We start from the raw sequence: 23892 nt of genomic DNA on the forward strand, positions 1-23892 counted from the left end.
AACAGAGGCATCCTGGGAATCGTGCGCTGGAGGAGCTAAACGAACTCGTCTCCAGGTGCACGTCCCCACACGCGTCCCCACCACGCCACAAACTGCATTTAGGGTTAAAAATGAAGATGTCAGTCGTTGAAGCGTGCGTGCCTCTACATCCGTTGCTCCAAGTTCCATCCAGCGTCTAATTAATTCTGCAAGTTCTTGTTTTTATTGCAGTGTTGCTGAAGATCCGTGTGTGTGTGTGTGTGTGTGTCATGCTGAGATTTGTCTTTGAAGTGCTATGAAGGAATCTCTGGAGGACCGAAGGCCTCAGGCTGGACTCCACAAGGAAAGGAGGAGTCGCGCCGGTGCTTTGAAAGGGAAGCAGACCCTGTTATTCCAGCATGAACTACGGCAGCTTCTCAGCGAAGGCCAACTGAACTTCTTGGAATGTGTTGGGCAGAAGAGAGCTCTGATCAGCCTCAATTCAACCACAATATTAAGGCCACTGGCAGGAGGCCTCACAGATCCCACGGTGGAGAAGATTCTTCATCAGATTAAAATTGGAGGAAAAGAAGTGACAAGTGATACACGGTCACCCTTGGTGACCAATGAGCAGCCATGACGGGCGCCCGGGGAGCAGGACCTTGATCAAGGGGACCTCAGTGGCACCTTGAACCCAACAACCCTCCGATTACGGGTGTGCTTCCATGGCCAAGTGTAACAGTGTGACATCTCCAGACCTTGAAGGATGTTCCTGGTTTTCAATGGTTACTACAAAGGAGGACAACTCAAGTCATGGGCGCCCAACACCCAAAATGTGTTGGAAGACCAGGCTGCCCCATCTGATCCCACAGCCAAGCTTCTGCAGAACGAATTGCTCAGACTGGATGGCGTCAGAACAGAATAGTCTATGTAGTTACAGACCCCGTCCACCATAGGAAGCTTCCACTATGGTTGAGGTCCCTCAGTGGTTCCCAGGACCCCCCAACACCAATTCCTTCCCGCATAACAGCATAAATTACTAAACAAATGAAGATCGGTTGTAGGTTATCGCTCTTATTCTCCTTGTTTTAAAGTGCAGGTTAAATATAGTCTATATTAGAGCTGTAGACGAGCGATTTAAAAAAAACACAGTCACACAGTCCGTGTTTTTACGGCACCATTTCGTAGCCATGACCCTGCGACTTCTTGTAGTTGTCAGCCCGGCTTTCTTTACGCACACTACGAGGAAAGGAAATTCCGGGGTTTAAAATATAGTGAAGTGATTGTCACTTGTGATACACAGCAGCACAGCACACAGTGAAATTTGTCCTCTGCATTAACCCATCACCCTGAGTGAGCAGTGGGCACCATGACAGGCGTCCGGGGAGCAGTGTGTGGGGACGGTGCTTTTCTCAGTGGCCCACTAGTCAGATACTTGGTAACCTGGGAGGGAAGCTTTTTACCTGCTAGGGGCAGTGGTGGCCTAGTGGGTGAGGAAGGAGACCCGTAATCGGAAGTTTGCCGGTTCGAATCCCGAAGCTACCAAGGTGCCACTGAGGTGCCCTTGATGATGGTTGAATACAGAGGACGCTGTGCTGCAGTTTTGCTTTTATATCGATCTTATTGCTCCCCTGGTACTGTATCTGGAGTTTGAAGGTGTCCCCAGGTCTCAGTCTTGTCGAGCATCCGTGGGCTGTGCTGGTAAGAAGTCTGTTCCATGGAAGCACCGCCTCACTAGCAGGGACGTGAAGGACCTGCTAATGAAGTCTTGGTGCAAGATACTACAGAGTCAGAGCTGTTTTAGTGGCATTAAGTGAGGTGGTTTTAATGTTGAGGCTAATCAGCATTTGCCATCCCGTGTTTTTTGGTTTATTTGAAGAAGAGGAAAAAATGGTTGAAATGGGAGAACATCCCTGAGCTCCAAAAGCTGATCTGATCCAGGAAGGATGTAACTATTTGGTAAAACTGACTGGACCAAAGCATGTATTGCATACCTGGAGGTGGAAATAAATTTGACTGGGTGGGCACGAAGGCCCCGAACTCGAACCCTACCTGAAATCAGATAAGAAACGTAGCACGACACAGTGGCCCACCCTAATGCCAACGGTCACAGAAGAACATTCGAGACAGATCAGCAAGATCTCTGCAAACACTCCAAAAAGGGTTAAAACGAACTAAAGTTCAAGCTCCGTCCACGACGGCGGCAGCGCAGCCTCGACCCGAGTGAACAAGCCCCGAGTCTGTAGCACAAACAAGCGCTTTAAGACGGCCCGTTCCATTCTTCATCCGCGGGGGCCTGGACACCAAACCCGAGCCGGCGTAGCTCTCCTAAATCAGGCTGTTTCTGCGCTGTTTGGATTAAAATGTACCGTTTGATCACTTTAATCCACAAACGTAGACACGCCTGCGCGAAACGGCTCAGAACGCGGACGAGGACACCCCTTCGTCGTGTGAACGTGGTATCGCCCACTCTCCAGCTGATCGGCCTCGACCCCGGTGCGGTCCGTCGGACTGTCCGCGGCCGCCTTTTAACCTACGACCGCCTCGTTTCGGCCTGTACGCCGCGTCCAGTCTGTCGGCAGCCGCACCGGACCGCGCTGGGGACACGTCCCGCCCGAGGATTACTCCCCGCCGCGCTCTTTTGTCACCAGTCGGACGAGGAATCCCGTCCGCGGCAGCTAGGCCGCGACTGCGTCCCCGGACTCGCGTAATCACCCGCACCCGCCGACGCGATGGGAGACACGGGCAGCGAGCGGAGCAAGCCGCCCAGCATACCCCCGCGGTGTCCCTGCGGATTCTGGGGGTAAGGAGCGCCAGCACTAGCCGCCTTGGCACGGCCCCATTGTGGCTTGGGCAGGCCGGGGTGTAGGGGGTGGGGGAGGAAGATCGTCTTCATGGCCGCCGGCTGCTCCCTTCGTATCCAGTAGATGCGTTTTGTTCGTGGGAGTATCGTCAGGGTGCTTTAGTGAGATTGTAGGAGGAATGCGGACCTGTCACCGCTGGTGGGAGCCTGGAGGGTGTCACACTCCAACCAGGGTGTCTCCAGGGGGACGTCCCCTGGCTGGAGCACAGGAAGCCTGAGTTACGTAAATTCTGCAGGTCACGTGCCTCACATGAAGCCTGGAGGGTGCCACACTCGCCCCTGAACCCCACTTCCTACCAGGGTGTCTCCAGGGAGACGTCCCCTGGCTGGAGCACATGAAGCCTGGAGTGTGCCACGCTCACCCCTGAACCCCTCTTCTTACCAGGGTGTCTCCAGGGGGACGTCCCCTGGCTGGAGCACAGGAAGCCTGAGTTACGTACCTTTTTATAGTCACTGGTAGAAATTCTGCAGGTCATGTGCCTCACATGAAGCCTGGAGGGTGCCACACTCGCCCCCGAACCCCACTTCCTACCAGGGTGTGTCCAGGGGGACCGTCCCCGTCCCATGGCTGGAGCACATGAAGCCTGGAGGGTGCCACACTTGCCCCCGAACCCCACTTCCTTCCAGGGGGACCGTCCCCGTCCCCTGGCTGGAGCACATGAAGCCTGGAGGGTGTCACACTCGCCCCCGAACCCCACTTCCTACCAGGGTGTGTCCAGGGGGACCGTCCCCGTCCCCTGGCTGGAGCACATGAAGCCTGGAGGGTGTCACACTCGCCCCTGAACCCCACTTCTTACAGGGTGACTCCAGGTGGACCGTCCCCGTCACTGCTGACCCTGGCTGAGTTATGTAGGAAGCCTGAGTTACGTACCTTTTTATAGTCACTGGTAGAAATTCTGCAGGTCACGCGTCACACATGAAGCCTGGAGGGTGTCACACTCGCCCCCGAACCCCACTTCCTACCAGGGTGTCTCCAGGGGGACCTTCCCCGTCACTGTGGAGTTACGTACCTTTTAATAGTCACACGGTCCGTCATGAAGAGCACGCTTTCTGTCCCCTTTACCCACATTTGTGGAGTTTGATGGGAGCTCAGGAGAAGGTGGGTGTGCTGAAGCCTTGATTGGACCTTCAGCCGCGGCTCGTAAGCCTTAATTGCGGGTGACATTTAGCAGGAGACGTCACATTAATCCCCCCGCAGCACGGCTGCCTTGATTGGCTTGGAGTGATGTGGAGGGAGGGAGGCGAGATGGACACCTCTTCACTTTTTAAGCGTTTGGTTTAAACCCCGGAGGCTGAGCCTCAGCCAGGCCACCATCTGGCCTCCTGGAGGCTTCGGCAGGTCGCCCTCACACCTTCTCTCGGTGCGAGCGGGTTAGTACACCGGCAGTGTACACCCTCGAATACAAGATGGAGAAAGGTGAACATCGTCTCCTTCTGGAACATCTTAAATTAGAAATGTTTTTAGATGAGTAAAAAAAAAAAAAAAAAAAAACCTGATCAGTTCTGTTCTGTTTATTCGAGGGTGGAGAACAAAACCAGCAGCTTTTGGAATGGAAATGAGTTTTCATTCCCAATAAGGCACGAGTAAACTGATGTCTAATTATATAATGGTGGTCTTGTCTTTAAATGGTGGTCATGAGACGGCCTGCATACCCGTCATAACCACGTTTATTAGATCTGAAGCGAAAAAGACGTCTGTCTGACTCTCCAGGTCATGTAAAGCCAGGTTGTCTGTTGCATTCTGGCAGCTTTATTCTCAAAATATTATCAATAATAACACCAAAACGCTGTAGATAAAATCCAAACAATTAAACTACTATATTAATAGTGTGTTATGCAACATGAAAGTTATTCTCACGAAAAACCCAAAGAATTCAAACTCAACACTTCATTAGATCAAAGCTCCAGAACTAAGGCCATTTAATCAAATTTCTGTGAAACATTTATGATGTACATGAAAAAGGGGTGTACCCCCCGCTACTGCCCATCTACAAGGTACACAAAATAAAGTATTACTAATAATCCAACTAGTTCAGTTGCCATCAGATTTAGAAAATTGATCAACCTTTGAATTCCAAACACCGTTTCATTACCAAAAGAAAATACATTTTGCCTCTATGATTTTTCTGTAAATAATTTCAGTGTATAATTTCCAATACCAAAAAGTTAAGTAATATTATTCAGCTTGCTCAAAAAATCCAGGCTTAGGCTCATTATGCTTTAGAGTACTGATAACAGTTATTCGAACCCACAACCATCTGATTAGACCACCACTGCCCCTCCTCGAGGAGTTAAATTAAAGTCCACACTGAAATCTAATTGGCTTATTTTGCGAAGCAAACCAATCAGAATTCTGTTTGTCTGGAATATTTTACCTAAAATATTTATTGTATTTGACTTACTCAAATACTCGTTTTATCCCAATTATTAGCCAATAAAATGTATGACTAGCTATTCTGACATGACTGTAACAAGATGAGATGCAATGTAAATGAAATATATATTATAGAATGTTGTTGCACTGTCTTTACAAAAGAAAACAGAATGTGTGTCGTAAAAAGCATCTTCCGTGTCTGGAATGGATGTCAAGTATTCTGGAGTATATGATAGCCTTGTTTTATTTCATTTTATTTAATTCCCCTATCTTCCTGACCTGTATGGTAGATGGTTCAGTAGTATTTGTACTTTTGACAGGGTTTGTTGCAACAGCTATGAAGGGTTTTATCTATCTATCAATCAATCAATCAATCAATCATGAAATGGGTTTGACTGAAAGAAAATGTAGTTTTTGTCTTTTCTTCTAGGTACTTGTACTATATTGACTGGCTTAAGCAGAATTGCACTGAACTAAAAAAGAGACTAAAGTACAATTTTCATTCATGAAAAGTAGACTAAAATAGTCATGGATAATTCTGACTAAAATAAGACTAAAATGCTCAGACTTTTAGTCAACAGAAACTCGCCTGGACTAAAATGAGTCTGGACATGACTCATTTAAGACTGATAAAAACTAAAATGACATCTTTATGCAAAGACTACATTAAAACGAAAATAAAGAGTGGCTATGTACATGCCTCGTGCCCCGACCCTGGTAATGCACGGCGTTCTGGTGGTTCTGGCTCCTGGGTGCTTCCCGCTGCGCTGGAATTGTCACAACAATCCGGTTTGAGCGGCTGAATGGCGCTAATCCTGACAGATTTGTGTCCGTGTGGCGGTTGTGGTCCTAATCTGCTGCCTTTTGTGCGCTGGGCTCCACGTTCCGCTTTGTAGGGAAATAAACCCCCAGATTTCAGTCTGACGTGTCTGCAGATATGAAGACTTGTCGTGTGAAGGGTAATGGCTTTTGGTCTCCTGGAAAAGGCTCAGCTGGTTTAGAGGTTTTTCTGGACTTCTGATCTTAAATAAAAAAACATAAAATTGCAGCTGTGTTATGCAAATTAGACAACTATTCGACAAGCGGTGTAATCTACCCGTTATCCCAAATGAACGGGCTTATGAGTATAGTTCTTTTTGTCATTTTAGTCTTTATTATTCTTATTAAGTGAAGTGATTGTCACATGTGATACACAGCAGCACAGCACACGATGCACACAGTGAAATTTGCCCTCTGCATTTAACCCATCACCCTTAGTGAGCAGTGGGCAGCCATGACAGGCGCCCGGGGAGCAGTGTGTGGGGACGGTGCTTTGCTCAGTGGCACCTCAGTGGCACCTTGGCAGATCGGGATTCGAACCGGCAACCTTCTGATTACGGGGCCGCTTCCTTAACCGCTAGGCCACCACTCAGGCTACTCATTTTAGTCTAGTCAAGTTTCAGTTGATATTTTCGTCTTATTTTGTCAATTTTCCATGACTTTTAGTCTAGTTTTAGTCAATGAAAATCGTATATATTTCTCGTTTTTATTTTAGTAATGTAGCTTATTTGTATTTATTTGGGGTCAGTGGCCTAGCGGTTAAGGAAGCGGCCCCGTAATCAGAAGGTTGCCGGTTTAATCCCGACCCGCCGAGGTGCCACTGAGGTCCCCTTGATGAAGTTACCGTCCCCACACACTGCTCCCCAAGGGTCACCGTGTCACCGTGTGCTGTGTTTCACAATGACAATCACTTCGCTTTCACTTTATTTAACCCAATCAGTATAGTACAAGCACCTAGTAGAACAAACATGGACAACGCTGTGATTTGTTCCGGCTTTTCCGACACACATTCTATTCTCTTTTACACTTCATTTTCTCTCAGCCATGTGATAACCCATCAAAGTGTCCGGAAATGTAATTTATGCAGCGATTTGCATGTTGCAGAAGTGACGTCATCCATGTGACCGGATGGGAGATGCAGGAAAACCGCAATAAAATAACACGAATAACTTCACATCATGTGTCCATCAATGAAAATTAAAATGAGACGGTTTTGTCTATTTTGCTCTTGTAATCCATATTTAGTCTTGTTTTTATTCGTCAACAGTATTACATTTATGTCTCGTCTCATCTTAATCACGTCATTGACGAAGATACTCAGTCATAATAACGTATGACTTAAACAACATTACTTGTGAGTGCCGTTTATAATGCTTCATTTCACCTTATTATTTAGAAGCTGTGTAGTGGATTTGCTGTAAAGCTGTTACGCTGCGGCCACCTCTGGTTGAGCAGTAACCATCGTTAGAACCTCTAATTCGGTTTTTTAACCGCTGTCCGCGTGTAACATTAGTCTTGCTTAAAAAGACGAGCCGGAAAAGGTTTGTGAAAAAACTTGTGAAGTTTTGGTGGAAATGTCCATTAGTCCATTTAGGTTCTGATTTGTTGGGAAATGGAAGTGACGTACACCGGGGGGAATAATAAATGCTTTTATTTCTGTTCAGACGGTGAAAGGGGTCGCGGTGCACCGGGGTAACCATTAAAACCAGCCGCCCTTCACCCGGCCCGGTACACCGCCGCCGCTACGCGGCGTCACCTTTCTTCTGCTCATGCGGCATTAGCGGGTTTATCTCGCTCCTCTCCGCCTGTTGCTGTGGCGACGGGCCGGAGTGCCAGTCTTCCCCAATCAGGCCGTCATTAATGCCGAACCCCCACCCGACTCCATCAGCCCGGCGGGTTTACGCGCCAAGCCACCGGCCTGGAGCGGCTCCACCAACACAGTGATTGGCCGGTGATTATGATTACCGCTGATTTTGATGAGGCTTGATTGTTGTTGCCGTCTCCGCAGATTACCTGTCTCTACCGCCGCGGCGTGCCGGGTCGGTAGTTCTGGAGGTCCGACGGAGTGACATTAACGGCGCCACGTACGACCGCGTCTTTAATAAATGTGGCGTGACCGACACAAAGACGCATCACGACTTTTCCCAGCATGCAACAGTGAACTTGTGTCTTATTGCTCCGCCCCCACCGCTTGTGTTTGGAAGTGTGTGTTCCGCTGTGATTGTAAACGTTCCTCTCGATGATGATGATGATGATGATGATGTTGAGCTGGCTTGGCTTCTGCTTGTGTCCAGATCTTTGAAGGCACCGTTATGCTGCGGTTAACACGTCTGAACGTGTAAAAACGAGCCGTGAAGGGTTTTCACAGGCACGTGGGCTGTTTTGGAAATGTCTGTAAAGTGAAGTTTAGCTGTTTTATTCCAGTTAATAATGTCCATAAGTCACGTTAACCTCCATTTCTCCCGAGTAAGCCAGAAAAGTTCTGTCAGGATCCACATTCAACACCAGATGCAATTCTAGATCAGAAATTGTACCCGGATTTTTTATTTAAAAACATGAATTGAACAAATCACAGTCATGAGCCATGATAAGCAGATATTTGCAGACGTTCCCCGCCGCCCCGTTCATCTATGAAGAGGCTTTTCCCTTCTCTGCAGAGCGACAGGGTAGAACGTCACATGAACAGGAGGAAGGAACCATTAGGCCTGCAGATTTTGACATGATGAGCTCTGATAACTGTAATGACAATTAGCCTGGTTTTTTTGGCAGAAATTGCATTGTGGGATTAGTTATTCCAGACTGACAGCTCGCGTTTGCATCACATTTCTTTTCCGCTGTGTAAGCGGTCGAGAACTTTTAGGCCAGAATGTGGAAGGGTGGTGTTGAATTTCAGGAGAACACCACCACCCCAACTGTTTAGCAAGTAGGGCCGAGCGATTATTCAATCTTGATTATCGTGTTCATGATAAAAATGGCAGGAATTAGCATATTTTGTTTGTTTGGTTAAGGGCTGCAACTATCAAATATTTTTGTAATCGATTATTCTTAGAATTTGTTATCGATTAATCGGATAACTCATACAACAATTATTTAAGAAACAAAAACAATGTAAACGACCTCACCGGCGCCATCTTGGGTAAATCTCTATGCTAATGAATGTAGATTTGTCCATCTGTTGCATTTATTATTACTACCTTATGTATGGGGAAGGCGTGTTTTGAGATGTAACTTATCAGTGTGTGTGTGTGTGTGTGTGTGGCGTGCATGGGAGACGTACTTTTATGGTAGGACAGGTCTGTTTTACAGTGTATACACTGCACTACGTTGTCCACCGTATACGACTTTGGTGAATTAAACGAAGCCTCAAGGCAGAAAGTTTTTTGTAATCGAATTATTCGAATAATCGTTTCAGCCCTAGTTCGGTTGTACATTATTTGCAGCTGCCAGACATCCCAAGTCTCCTGTATATTGATAGCGGGGTGGGACTTCTTTTTGGGGGACGCACAGCCCTCCATGTGCTCTCCAGAGGTAGCCTGACTGACATTAGGTACAAGGGCTGCACAATTTGGGGAAAAAGACATTTCGCAATTATTGAGATCAATATTGCGATATGCGATTGTGATATGATAAAGGACACTTGCTTGTACATCAATGAAAAGGTGCATACAAATTACTAATAGTGAAATGTTTAATTTCAAAGTGAAACATACAAACCACTTATAACAACTTGAAATGCCCAGTGCTTTCAAAATGCAATATTCTACAAAATTAAATAACTGTCGTTATTTACTGTCGAACGACAAACCCTGGTAAGGCTAAACAACTGTTTTGATTATATTTGGCCATTATAAAATCCTGTATTATAGTTCTTACGTTTAACCAAAACGTTGTTTGGAGGCTGACACAGGGATGCATAGCTTTGCTATCTTAGCTAAGGTTAAGAATTGTAAACTAAGGTGTATTATCTCTGGTGTCTTCGGTTTCAGAATTGCGATAAAAAAATCGGATCATTCTGCATGGGAAAGTACATTGTAATGTATTTTTCCCATTTCTCCCAGCCCTAGTAGCAAGTGACGGGGAAAATAATACATTTGAACAAATACCAATTGCCCTTGAACAAAATTGTGGACGTACACATGACACTATCTGTAAAAGAAGTTGAAGTTAAACAAAACAATGCCATGAAACTTCTCAAAATGTACACTGGAATACCTCAAGATTCATTCTGAAGGTCTCTTGTGTCTTAACATCACTGGTCGAACACAGAAGAGTATCACGTACAAGACGGTCCAATAATCTTACAGAATTAGAGGCTATAATTAGAAATGCCCCCAAGTAAGAGCTGATAGACCCTCAGATGCTACAAAACCCAAGCTGTGAAACTCACCCAAGGTCACACTACTAAGTACTGACCATGTTGGCCAAACGTTTGCATCATGCCCTTTTCACATGTTTGTTGTTTTGTACCTTTATATATTTTAATTTCTTTAATTTAATGGTTTCATAAAATGCTGGGAAGATGCTTGAACTTTGTTTGCAATAGTTCCAAACTGTACCTGACCTGCCTGACTCCCATTTTTGTTTGTTTGAACAGGTCCAGCAAAACCATGAACCTCTGCTCTAAATGTTTTGCAGGTAAGCAGTTGAGTTTTTCTGGCTGCTTGACAGATATGCTGGTCAAAACACACCATGATCTGCTCGTTACTGTGTCTTCTCTATTCTGGTTCTGGATGTTCTCCTAGCGCCTGATAACCTGCATGTTGGTGATGGTAGTGGGCGTGGTCATGTTCACTGGAATTAAAGCGCCTGATAACCTGCGTGTTGGTGTCGGTAGTGGGCGTGGTCACGTTGACTGGAATTAAAGCGCCTGATAACCTGCAAATTGGTGTTGGTAGTGGGCGTGGTCACGTTTACTAGGAATTAAAGCGCCTGATAACCTGCATGTTGGTGTCGGTAGTGGGCGTGGTCATGTTCACTGGAATTAAAGCGCCTGATAACCTGCATGTTGGTGTTGGTGTTGGTAGTGGGCGTGGTCACGTTGACTGGAATTAAAGCGCCTGATAACCTGCAAATTGGTGTTGGTAATGGGCGTGGTCACGTTTACTAGGAATTAAAGCGCCTGATAACCTGCATGTTGGTGTCGGTAGTGGGCGTGGTCATGTTCACTGGAATTAAAGCGCCTGATAACCTGCATGTTGGTGTTGGTAGTGGGCGTGGTCACGTTCACTAGGAATTAAAGCGCCTGATAACCTGCATGTTGGTGTTGGTAGTGGGCGTGGTCACGTTCACTAGGAATTGAAGCACCTGATATCCTGCATGCTGGTGTTGGTAGTGGGCGTGGTCACGTTCGCTGGAATTAAAGCACCTTATAACCTGTATGTTGGTGTTGGTAGTGGGCGTGGTCACGTTGACTGGAATTAAAGCGCCTGATAACCTGCATGTTGGTGTTGGTAGTGGGCGTGGTCATGTTCGCTGGAATTAAAGCGCCTGATAACCTGCATGTTGGTGTTGGTAGTGGGCGTGGTCACGTTCGCTGGAATTAAAGCACCTGATAACCTGTATGTTGGTGTTGGTAGTGGGCGTGGTCATGTTCGCTGGAATTAAAGCGCCTGATAACCTGCATGTTGGTGTTGGTAGTGGGCGTGGTCACGTTCGCTGGAATTAAAGCACCTGATAACCTGTATGTTGGTGTTGGTAGTGGGCGTGGTCACGTTGACTGGAATTAAAGCGCCTGATAACCTGCATGTTGGTGTTGGTAGTGGGCGTGGTCACGTTCGCTGGAATTAAAGCACCTGATAACCTGTATGTTGGTGTTGGTAGTGGGCGTGGTCACGTTGACTGGAATTAAAGCGCCTGATAACCTGCATGTTGGTGTTGGCAGTGGGCGTGGTCATGTTCGCTGGAATTAAAACGCCTGATAACCTGCGTGTTGGTGTCGGTAGTGGGCGTGGTCATGTTCGCTGGAATTAAAGCGCCTGATAACCTGCATGTTGGTGTTGGTAGTGGGCGTGGTCATGTTCACTAGGAATTAAAACGCCTGATAACCTGCATGTTGGTAGTGGGCGTGGTCACGTTCACTGGAATTAAAGCGCCTGATAACCTGCGTGTTGGTGTCGGTAGTGGGCGTGGTCATGTTCGCTGGAATTAAAGCGCCTGATAACCTGCATGTTGGTGTTGGTAGTGGGCGTGGTCATGTTCACTAGGAATTAAAACGCCTGATAACCTGCATGTTGGTAGTGGGCGTGGTCACGTTCACTGGAATTAAAGCGCCTGATAACCTGCGTGTTGGTAGTGGGCGTGGTCACGTTCACTGGAATTAAAGCGCCTGATAACCTGCGTGTTGGTAGTGGGCGTGGTCATGTTCGCTGGAATTAAAGCGCCTGATAACCTGCATGTTGGTGTTGGTAGTGGGCGTGGTCACGTTCGCTGGAATTAAAGCACCTGATAACCTGCATGTTGGTGTTGGTAGTGGGCGTGGTCATGTTCGCTGGAATTAAAACGCCTGATAACCTGCGTGTTGGTGTCGGTAGTGGGCGTGGTCACGTTCGCTGGAATTAAAGCACCTGATAACCTGCATGTTGGTGTTGGTAGTGGGCGTGGTCATGTTCACTAGGAATTAAAACGCCTGATAACCTGCATGTTGGTAGTGGGCGTGGTCACGTTCACTGGAATTAAAGCGCCTGATAACCTGCGTGTTGGTAGTGGGCGTGGTCACGTTCACTGGAATTAAAGCGCCTGATAACCTGCATGTTGGTGTTGGTAGTGGGCGTGGTCATGTTCACTAGGAATTAAAACGCCTGATAACCTGCATGTTGGTAGTGGGCGTGGTCACGTTCACTGGAAGACGGTGGTAGTAGCCTAGTGGGTAACACACTATGAACCTGAAGACCCGGGTTCGAATCCCAGTTACATTGTGTCCCTGAGCAGGACGCTTAACCCTGAGTGTCTCCAGGGGAGGACTGTCCCTGTCCCCCTGGAGTGTACAGAACGGAGGAGAATGAAACTTTTAAAAAAAAGTTCACCTTCTGGCTGTCAGTGAAAGTAACACACCAGACTGGGCAGGTAGTTAGTTCCTCTTCACCAACATTCGGTGCTTGTTTCCGTCTGTCTGACCCACACACTATGCTGGATATGGCGCCAGGAAAATGTTTCACCATCTGTCCATTTTATCTCGGACGAGCACCATTTTGTGCTTCTCAGTGTGGAGCACTTAGCCCGTATTCTCCATGAAACCTGCAGCCCGCTTCAGAGGGGATAATGTCCCGGCCTGGGACCTGGTATCCCTTTCGACATGAATGTGGTGTCCTGGCTGGTCGAAGTGGGCAGTTCTTTGTGATTAAGTGTGTGTGTGTGTGTGTGTGTTTGTGCTTCGTGGGGTTATGAGCGGACTCGTTTCTGTAGATGTGGGTGCAGTAAAGTGTCTCTGAATGGCGCCTAACGTGTAAACAAACTCAGCAGCGGGCCAAGCGAATGGCCTTTTATTACAGCTACTTAATGTCCTTCATGCAGTTCCGTGTTGTCCTCCCACCTCAGATGTCCAGAAGAAACAGCCCGATGACGACTGTGCCCCGGAGCCTGAGCCCAGCCCCAGCAATAACCAATCAGCCGTCTTCTGTAGCGAGACAAAGAGCAGCGGCAGCCAATCGCTGCTCCTGACCCCGGTCGCTTCCGAGGGACCCTCGCAAGAGGACTCAGGAGCCACGCCCCTCCCAGCACAGGAAGGTGCGATAAAGGCCGCGCATTTTAAAGCATGTTTTGTTTTAGACCATCATACTGTTTCCATTGTTCTTGTATTGTTCTTGTTGGAAACCAAAACTGACTTTACTGATTGTTTGATTTGACCAGACAGAGTATGTTCAAGACAGTTTCTTTTATTGGCTTTTAATTCTTATTGATTGAAAATGAATTATTTAAAGTTGCAGTGGTTACCAGTTTATAACCAATTGATTTGTCACCGATTAAGCCTCGTCCTATTTCAAAGGAGAAGGAACTTCAATGAAGTTCTCCATTTCAAAAATGCTTTTAGTCTAGGACTAGGCACAATCCACGAATGGCAAACTGATCACGAAAGGTTTGGTCCGTCTTAGTTAGTTCTACCAGTTCCACACTTCCTCTACGTTCTGCTGCTTATGTTAGGGGTCGCCACAGTAGATCAGTTGTCTCCAGTTCCCCACGTCCACTGCTTCATCTTCCTACACCTACGCGTCCTCCCTCACCACATCCATAAAGCTCCTACTAGGCCTTTATCTGTTCCTCTTGCCTGGCAGCTCCATCCTCAGTGTCCTTCTCCCAGCAGCATCTCTCCTTTGCACCCCTCTGAATTTGTTCTAACAGATACACCCCTCATCATTTTTTCATATGTACATTTCGCATACGCTGTCATTTAGCAAGTGGTGATGGACATGATATGATGAATGCTTCGGGAGGGGAATCCCTTTTTTTTTTTTCTGGTGGGGGGGCTCATGAATAATAAGGAGAAAAGTGTTCCCACAAGTTGTCAAAAGCTTCAACCAGGTGAAGTCAGTCTGGTATCATTAGTCATGACCTGGTGCCCCAAATCATTCATTTCATTCCTGTCCTGCCATGGCAGTTACGTATTTGCGCTACACTCTTCCTGAAGAGCCCCGATTCCGAGGAAAACGCACCACTGGGAGTGTTAACAGTGCGACCTTTCACCTTGCAGCAGTTGGACGCCTGATTGGTTCCTGAACTCGGGGGCTTCTGGTGGGATTTGATGCTGTTTTTCGTGGCGAGGTTGATATTAATATAATATGATATTAAATATAAGGACCATCTAAATGGGATTTACCACTATTGTCATCATGTCCGAAGGCTAAACGCATGTGTGGTGCTTGCAGGTGTGCTGGCAGGGTGAGTGTAGCTTGGAAAAATGAAACGGGCCAATCAGAACCCATGAAAGGACGAGTCGGACCGATTGGCCCGGTGAAGCGGGCTCTGTTGCTCCTGGTAAATGACGGGAGAAAGCGGCGCTTGTTTACCGTACTTACGGATAAATGCGGAGTCGAATGTCAGAAGTAATTCCGCTGTAATGATCCCGTGCAGGCGCGAGGCAGTGTTTTGGCGCTAACCCGGGCACGTCACTTGAAAATGTCTCTGTAGACCCGAATCAGCTTGAGTTCGCATTTCATTTATTGGCACCGCTTTATAACAACAACATTTATTTCTTATATAGCCCATAATCACATACAGTATGTCTCAATGGGCTTTGACAGGCCCTACAGTTGACACCCCCCACACTTGACCCTTCTGCACACAAGGAAAAACTCCACACAAAAAAACTGTAGGAGAGAGAAAAAAGAAAGGAAGAAACGTTGGGAAGGAGTGATACAGAGAGGGACCCCCTTCCAGGGTAGAGTGAGCCTGCAAATGGTGTCAGTGCAGGGTTGGATATGATATAATGAGTCCTACAGTTGTAGGGTTGGAGAAGTCCAGGATGTATTCAGTGTCATGGTCTAGATTACGTGTCCATAATGATGTTACTGGTCCATTTGAAGATCCCTGAAGCTGTAGTTGTAACGGTGGTGGTGGCTGTGGTGACCCTCTGGTTTGTTTTATGTTTTGTCCTTGTAAAGCAGTTGTCAGGAACCAGGATGTATCTGCTTGTCTCTTCACTGGGGTCTGGCAGTAGTCTGGGTGCTTGATTCCGTGTCTCGGAGAAAAACAAACAGAAGCAGCGGCAGACGGTTGCACTGTACGACCGATACTGAAATATGTGGTTATAGTGGTATATTGGTGCTACAGTGGCCCGGTACCCTAACTAGGACAGCCTAACTAGGGTGAATTTAACTTTGTCTGTGTCTAACAGGGGGACTCTGTTATAAACTGGACTTTATAATTGACACTGTGTCAAAATGAAGTGAAATGAGGGTCTAGGACTTTAGCAAAAAGCCAGAGAAAACAGATAGGTTTTGAGATTGGATTTAAACACTGAGACTGTGTCTGAGTCCCGGACACTGACAGGCAAGTTGTCCACAACTGCAGAGCTCTATAGGAGAAGGATCTGCTCCCAGCTGTGACCTTCTGCACCTTTGGTACCAGTAGTGACCCCGCACCCATTGATCGAAGGGGGCGTGGCGGTTCGTAAAGAACCAAAAGTTCACTCAGGTACTGTGGGGCGAGACCATTTAGAGCTTTATAGGTCAAAAGTAGGATTTTGTAGTCAATCCTAAATTTGATGGGTAACCAGTGCAGTGATTGTAAGACTGGGGTGATGTGGTCAAATTTCCTGGTTCTAGTTAGAACTCTGGCTGCAGCATTCTGTACTAGCTGGAGTTTACTCATGCACCTACTAGAGCATCCAGACAATAATGCATTGCAGTAATCTAACCTTGATGTAATAAATGCATGGACCAACTTTTCTGCATCATGCATTGAAATGATATTTCTTATTTTCGCAATATTTCTAAGGTGAAAGAATGCTATCCTAGTGACATTATCTACATGCGAATTGAATGAGAGACCTGCATCAATGATGACACCTAGATCCTTCACTTCAATACTCGGTGAGATAGAAAGGCTATCCAGGGTTATTGTGTAGTCAGCCAGTTTATGTCTGGCTGCTTGAGGCCCAAGTACGAGAGCTTCTGTCTTATCAGGGTTTAACAGGAGAAAGTTGGTGAGCATCCACTGTCTAATGTCCTTCAGACAATTCTCTATATTGTTCAGCTGCTGCCTCTGATCTGGCATTGCTGACAGATACAGCTGTGTGTCGTCAGCGTAGCAATGAAAGCTAATACCGTGTTTGCGGATGACGTCGCCTAAAGGTAACATGTATAGAGAAAAAAGTAACGGACCTAGGACAGAACCTTGTGGAACACCAAACTCTACTTTACTATGTGAAGACGAAACACCATTGATATCCACAAACTGATATCGGTTGGTCAAATATGATCTTAACCATTCAAGGGCTGTTCCCTTAATCCCAAAACCGTAAAATGTTGAAACAATCCAAAGAATGAGAGGAAACAGCCATGTTTACCAACGTTAGCATGCTAACCAGCCAACGTAGCACCACTGAGGCCTTCAGTCCCAGACGAAAGTTAAAAATAAGTAATCTCACCTCCGGTCAGTCATGTGGAACGCACTTGACCCTGGTGAAATACCGCCCCCTATTGGACGGAGTATTAATTTAACATTGTGCCATAAGCAGAGCGAAGGAAATTCAGCTTATTGGCACGTCACCCCATTCCATGCGAGTGAGAGCGACGTATCTTGATGCCTTCAGACTCTTTCCACTAACTAAAAATACATGCAAGAATGAGTTCATAGATTACAGACATTTAGAATATTTTGCTGTGAATCAGCAGAAAGTTCACCCCCCAGTCGTACTGTAATGTTTGTTGTCTGTCATTCAGTACACATTCAGTAACGGATCAATACGTGAGTATACGACTGGCTCACGTTGTGCCAGCTGTGCCCATGGATCATCTGTGCTTTTTGAAGCATGCAAGAAGAAGACTGCATGCAAGTAAGAAGACTGCATCCTCGGTCTCCCTCTGCACCGTTGTTAGCGAGGGGGGGGTGGTTCCTGGTGCGATTCTGGTGGTGGTTGAGTCGAACGCTGAATTATGGAATCTGACATGAATAATGACTGAAAAGGCATATTGAATATTTCACGTTTCAGTCAGATTCAGAAGAGTGAAATAAAATAAAATTGGTCATACTACCATGGGGTAGTGCACAGCTCGGTGAACCGGTGTAAAGAGATGGTTTTATGGAGGCGGCGAATGTCTGTGCGGGTGGCTTTTCGCGTATTTTACACGTTCTTTTTGTTTTTTATTGTTTGGTCGCTGTTTCAGAAGCCTCAAGCACAAGCGCAGCAGGCCGTGGTGCACTGTCCACCCCCACGAAACGGCCCTGTGACTCAGGTACGGCACTTCGTCACCGCCTCGTCACCACGTAGCGCCCCGCGGAGTTCTGACCTTCTCACCTGTTTGTTGCAGCTTTGGGCTCCCAGAACGAGGAGTCGCCGGAGAAGCGGGCGCGGCTCAGCGAGCCCTCGTTGCCGGAGGAGTCGTCGCCCCCCCGCGGGCCCAAGCAGAAGAACAGGCGCCGCTGCCACCGCTGTCAGACCAAGCTGGAGCTGGTGCAGCAGGAGCTGGGATCATGCCGCTGTGGTGAGGGGGCGGGGCTTCACTGGGCTGGGCACTTTACAAGTTTTACCATAACAAATCTTTTATTTCGTAATTTTTTTTTACTTGAGACCACAAAAGCTGCACATTAAACATCAACAACAACAACATTTATTTCTTATATAGCCCAAAATCACATACAGTACGTCTCAATGGGCAACATCTTGTATTGCGGTGATTGTTAGCCACTTGAAGATAGATTAAGGACTAAAGTGAAGTGTCCATGTGCAGAGAATGCTGTAAAGATGTTAAAAAAATATAATTTGTACTAAAATTTCATATCGAACATTGAAAATGTTTTAATTCCTCACCAAGCTTGCTAGAAAATGTAAAAAGCAAGAGCACTGTCTGGAAGAATATCTATATGGATCTGGTTCGGACTCAATTCGAATAATTTTAGTCCGGTCTGGTCGAGCTCGCACGATAAATGGTCGGTCGGCAAATACGAACTTTTGGTCTATAGTCCCTGTCTTTTCTCTATGATTCGCTGCTCATAAATTTAGTATAAGTGATTCGTATGTTCTTCATTTGATTTATTAAATGTAAATTTTTTCTCGGCCCCTGTCATCTTATGATTTTTTTTTATTATTGTTAGAGAGATTAAAAAATGCTGAGGAGGTGAAACGGAGTGGGGTTGGACCTAACTTTTCAGGCCCGATTGAAGCTCTAATTGCTCAACATGCACGTATTTTTCACCTCTGCAGCATGAGAAGCGAGCATTTTTTTTTATTTAGCCCAAAAACATTAAAATACATTTCCTTTGTTTATTAGTTTATTTATTCAATCATTTGTTTATCTATTTATGAATTTATTTATTCATCTGTGTGGTATATGGTGTTTTAAATATTGTAAAAATATTGTTTATTTAAAAAAATGAGCTAATTTCCTGTGTTTTTCCTCCCTCTGTAGGACTGAAAATCGTATCGGTGTCGGGTTTGAAATTGCAGTATCGTGACCAGCTGAGAAAGCTGTATGCTTTGGATAGAAATTATTAAAGATGGAAATTACAATGCTTTTTTCTAAGCGGATCATGCATCCAGCAGGAAGTCACAATCGTCCTTGTCGTCTTCGTTTGGGTCTGTGTGAGGTGTGAGATGCCGGTTATCGGGGTCGTTTTTGTGCCAGTGAATGTGTGAATCAATTCATGCATGTATATGCATAAAAATCTGTCGTATTAGACCCGAGTCTCGGCTAATTTTCCCCGTGACCAGCCGTTTCGAGCTGTTGCGCTTCGGTCCTTTGACCACGGACAGTTGAGTTAAACCGTTTGGCGGCTGAAGACACTCCTGAGTCATATGAAAGGCGCCGACGTGCCCCGCTCGTGGAGTTCGCCGGTTGAACGCGGTGTTCTGCCTGTGCCATCTGCGCTGCTAACTGGCGCGGTTATAATGCATTTATGCATGCGTTTTGATATGTAAATAAGGCTTTAAAGGAGCTGTTAGTGCCTGCAGCTTCGCTCAGGTCCCTTTCCACAACTTCCTGTCTTGGTTTTGCGCCTGGGATTTTGTGTGTGTGTTTTTGGTAAGCATCATCACCGCTGCCTTTTTTCATCTCCAGTCATGCTCGCGCTGCTTGTCGGCCTTCAGATGTTCACAGCGGTTTAATAAGAGACTTTTAAGCTTCCGTCTGAACCGGGAGATTTTTTATTTTTTTTTTGGGAGGGGGTGGGGCTACCTTCTCGCCCAGTTGACAATTAACCGCCAAACGAAGCTCTAATTGCCGAGCGTGATTATTTTTCCCCCTCATGCGAGACAATGCAAAAATAAATGCCTCTCATTACAGGCCATAATTATCCTTTATCTTTTTTTTTTGGTTAAATATAAAGTTCAGGTTGAATAAGGGACGGGCGGAGGGTCCGTGGTCGGCGTCCTCGCTCTCTTGCGGCGGTTTAAATTGAAGCTTGTTGAGCTGTTAATCATCATACACTTGTGCGTGGAACATCTTGTTGGTAATGAATGCATTAGACACCGTAAAGAGCCCCTCTCTTTATCAGAGAGATTAAAGTCGATCCTCCGCCAGGAACGCCCCCTCCTCCGTTTTCTCCTTTAATTCCGTTTCGCAGCAGCTCATTAACTAGTTATGGAAAGTCTGCAGATTGTTTAAGCCACCGCGTCTGGGACGGCTGAGGAAATGACGTAATGTGCCGAACTCGGGCCAGTCCCGGGTTTAATTTGAGGGATGGAAAAAGGCATCATGGGGAATCATGGAATCAGTAAAGGGTCATGTGGTTTTCTGACCTCTGTCCCTGCATGTGATACAGAAGTCGGCCGGTGGAGGGACAGTGAGGTGCTGGACATTAATAAGAATTGCAGAGAGAATTCTGTCCAGGCGAATCGTAACCTCTAGTTCTGGATGGTGACTGACGGGAACTGATATTAGACATAATTAAAAAAACAGGCAAACGCAAAAACAGAAAGTCGGAATTGCTGTGTGACTGTAGTCTAGTGGTTGGATCAGACTGCTGTCCTTTGTCCTTATGTGATCACAGTGACATGAATTGTTGCTGGGACACTGATAGGGCTGCAACTAACGATTATTTTTATAATCGTTTGATCTGTCGATTATGTTTTTGATTAATCGTGGAATTGGATAAAAAGTAATAAACAAGAAAAGCATTAATTTCCAAACCCTTTATTCAAAAACAGAACTAAAACCACAAACATGTTGCTTCTTGAGCTGTTCTAACAATAATTAAATAAAATGGACGAACACAAACACACACACACACACACACACACACACACACGTGTATTCTTTATATATATATATATATATATATATATATATATATATATATATATATATATGTATGTATATATATATATGTATGTATGTATGTATATGTATGTATGTATGTATGTATATATGTGTGTGTGTCAATCAAGAAATTATATTTCTTCTTTCTGACTGTCAAATTCATGCCCAATGTTTGAAGTATCAACAACATTTTTCAAAATACGTCTGGTTTTCTGAAATCATAACTTATTTTGAGAAGAAAAAAAAAAATTTTTCTATGAAGTGGCCCCATAATCTGAAGGTTGTGGGTTCGAACCCTGAACCGCCCAGGTTCCATTGAGGTCCCCTTGATGAAGGTACCGTCCCCACACGCTGCTCCCCGGGCGCCGGTCATGGTGCCCCCTGCTCACCAAGGGTGATGGTTAAATACAGAGGACACGTTTCACTGTGTCACCATGTGCTGTGCTGCAGAGTTTCACAAGGACAATCACTTCACTTTCACAATTTAAATAAATCAAATCTAGTAGAAACTATAAAATTGTACTGGCTTTTTCAAGTAAATGATAATGTGGTCGGGGTGTGTCCAACTTTGTCACCTCTAAATGTTTACTCAGACAAACATTGAAATTAGTTTCATAAAATAAATTATTTTTTGTATATATTTTTTTATTGATTCTTTAATACAACTTCAATACATCAATGCATCACGTTCCACATGACCCACACGTGGCTTGGTAGGAATATCGTCTGCTTATCGTCCACCGAAATTCCGACCCCCACAGGGAAGTAATTAGCGGGCTGAGGGCGTCTCCGGAGGAGGCGGAGGTCATGTCGACGTTGCCGTGGTGATCTGGTGGGATGCGCGTCAACAAACGCTTGCCCTGTGGAGGAACTCTTCATCATGAAGTCGTCTTCATGATGAAGCCATTTTCCAAGCGATGATCCCTGATCCTGTTGCATATTTAATGTATGTAGGGCTCTATGAAATCTGTGAAATTCCATCCTTCCCGTCATAAACATATTTATTCCCCTAAGAATCATGGATAACCTGCAATATGACAAATCACATTTAATCACTGTTCAACAAAGTACTTTCACATGTAAATAATATGTGCATTTCATGCAAATAAATGTTGCCGAATATTACACATTCGTCCATTTGTAAAATAAAAGTGCTCCACGTTTGAACATAAAAACATGGAATACAAAAAAAACCAAAAGAAGTGGAACCGTGATGATAAAACCACGTTTGGAATCGGCTGGTGCTGGTATAAGCGCTCCGGATTTCCTCCTCTGGTCTTCACGTTCTCGTGGCGCGTTCGGAGACATTAGTCCTTATTAAACCATGTGGATTTGATCAGCTCTACAGAATATTTTGTGCGTGTTTGTTGAAAGTGAGGACGTTTTGGGGTGTAAATTCCGCCTTCTCTCTCTCTCTCTCTCTCTCTCTCCCGGCGCAGGTTACGTGTTCTGCATGCTGCACCGGCTGCCCGAGCAGCACGACTGTCTGTTCGACCACCTGGGCCGCGGCCGAGAGGAGGCGGTTCTGAAGATGGTCAAGCTGGACCGGAAGGTGGGCCGCTCCTGCCAGCGTATCGGCGAGGAGTGCTCCTGAGTGGGGGCGCGAGGAAGAGGATAAAACACAGACCCGGTCGCACAGCCCTCTTCCACGCCACCTCACCCGACCCCACTTTCCTCCCTCTCGCCAGAGGTTACGGGGGACCGGGACCTTGACCTCTGACCCTCCCAACCACCCAGCTTTATCTCCTGTCTCCGGCCTTCGCTCAGCCGTGTCCTCCTCCACTCCCTGTGTGTCTGCTGATCTGAGAAGCCGCCCCTCCCAGACGTCTCGGCCACTCCCCCGTCTGTCCCACCGGCACGTCTGGCCCGCAGCTACCCATCCATCCCCACCACACCCAAGTTTCTAACCTCCAGCCTGGGAGGAGCTTCATCTCAGGCCATCCGACCTCATCCTCGCGCGCTGTGAGGAGGGGCTCGGCCCTGGTGTCCTGGAGGCGGGGCTTATTGGGAACTCGCGGACTACCCACGGGCAGAATCTCTGTTTTCACGCTCTGCGGGACTCCAGTGTGGTCTGGGTTCAGCCCTTCATGGTGTTTAGTCTCCGTCTGTCTCCACGTCAGGCTCACACACACACACACACACACACACACACACACACACACACACACGGTCAGTGTGTAAGAAAGACATTGTGTGTAAGAAACTGTGTGTGGGGCCTGTACACAGATGGTAGCTGGTACTTGGTGGGTTTCAGACCTGGTGTCCTGCACCCCTGCTTTCGTCTCCTCCCCTTCTGCAGAAGCTCCGCCTCTCACGCGACCGCTTTCTCCTCCTGCTCCACCCCCCTTTCCTCCACCCTCCTACGTCCCTCTCCTCCAGTCGGTACATCTGGCCTCCTCCTTCAGCGGCCCCGGGTGCGGTTCCGGCCCCTGGGTGGCGTGTGGGTTGGGCTGTCGTGGACAGAGTGCTTCATTTTCCAGCACTTTTTTACTTTAAGCTTTGGTTATTTTTTCTCCCTGTTGTGAAAAAGGACAAACGAATGAGAAATGAATATCCTTTATCTTATTTAACCCTCTTTGTGTTCAACTCTGTCACTAGTGTAGGACGACCTTAGCATCTCCCCTTCTAGGTTAACATTGTTAAAAAAATCATAGATTAAACCAGGAAATATCTGTAGCTTTTGTTTTTGCTTATTATTATTATTATAATTATTATTTGTTCTTTTTTCCTCTTTTTATTTCGCTGAATAAAAAATAAACTGGATCAGAGGACGACTGCCTGCTTTCCTGACTGAGGACGTGTCTGTGTGTCGCAGTAGATGCTTTTCCTGGGTCAATTCTATAAAGGTCCCCTGTAAGGGGACGTCGTTCCCAGAGTGGAGGGTCCCCCCGTTTCAACCCGACTCCATTCTGGACTGCCTTTCCGCTAGCAATCGATTTCTGCACTTCCCAGCAGTGGTATTTTGGCAG

General features: G+C 46.4%; 1 protein-coding gene across 1 annotated transcript; it reads left to right on the forward strand.

Moving 5' to 3' along the window:
- Positions 1-2429: 2429 nt before the first annotated feature.
- Positions 2430-23686, forward strand: LOC114802453 (AN1-type zinc finger protein 3-like). Its single transcript, XM_029001378.1, has 6 exons — positions 2430-2761; positions 10609-10649; positions 13548-13736; positions 17834-17902; positions 17978-18151; positions 22363-23686. The coding sequence occupies exons 1-6, from the start codon at positions 2691-2693 to the stop codon at positions 22515-22517; spliced, it is 699 nt and encodes a 232-aa protein (XP_028857211.1). The 5' UTR covers positions 2430-2690; the 3' UTR covers positions 22518-23686.
- Positions 23687-23892: the final 206 nt, after the last annotated feature.

The sequence above is a fragment of the Denticeps clupeoides genome, chromosome 1 (genome assembly GCF_900700375.1).
Source record: "Denticeps clupeoides chromosome 1, fDenClu1.1, whole genome shotgun sequence".
Classification (NCBI taxonomy): domain Eukaryota; kingdom Metazoa; phylum Chordata; class Actinopteri; order Clupeiformes; family Denticipitidae; genus Denticeps; species Denticeps clupeoides.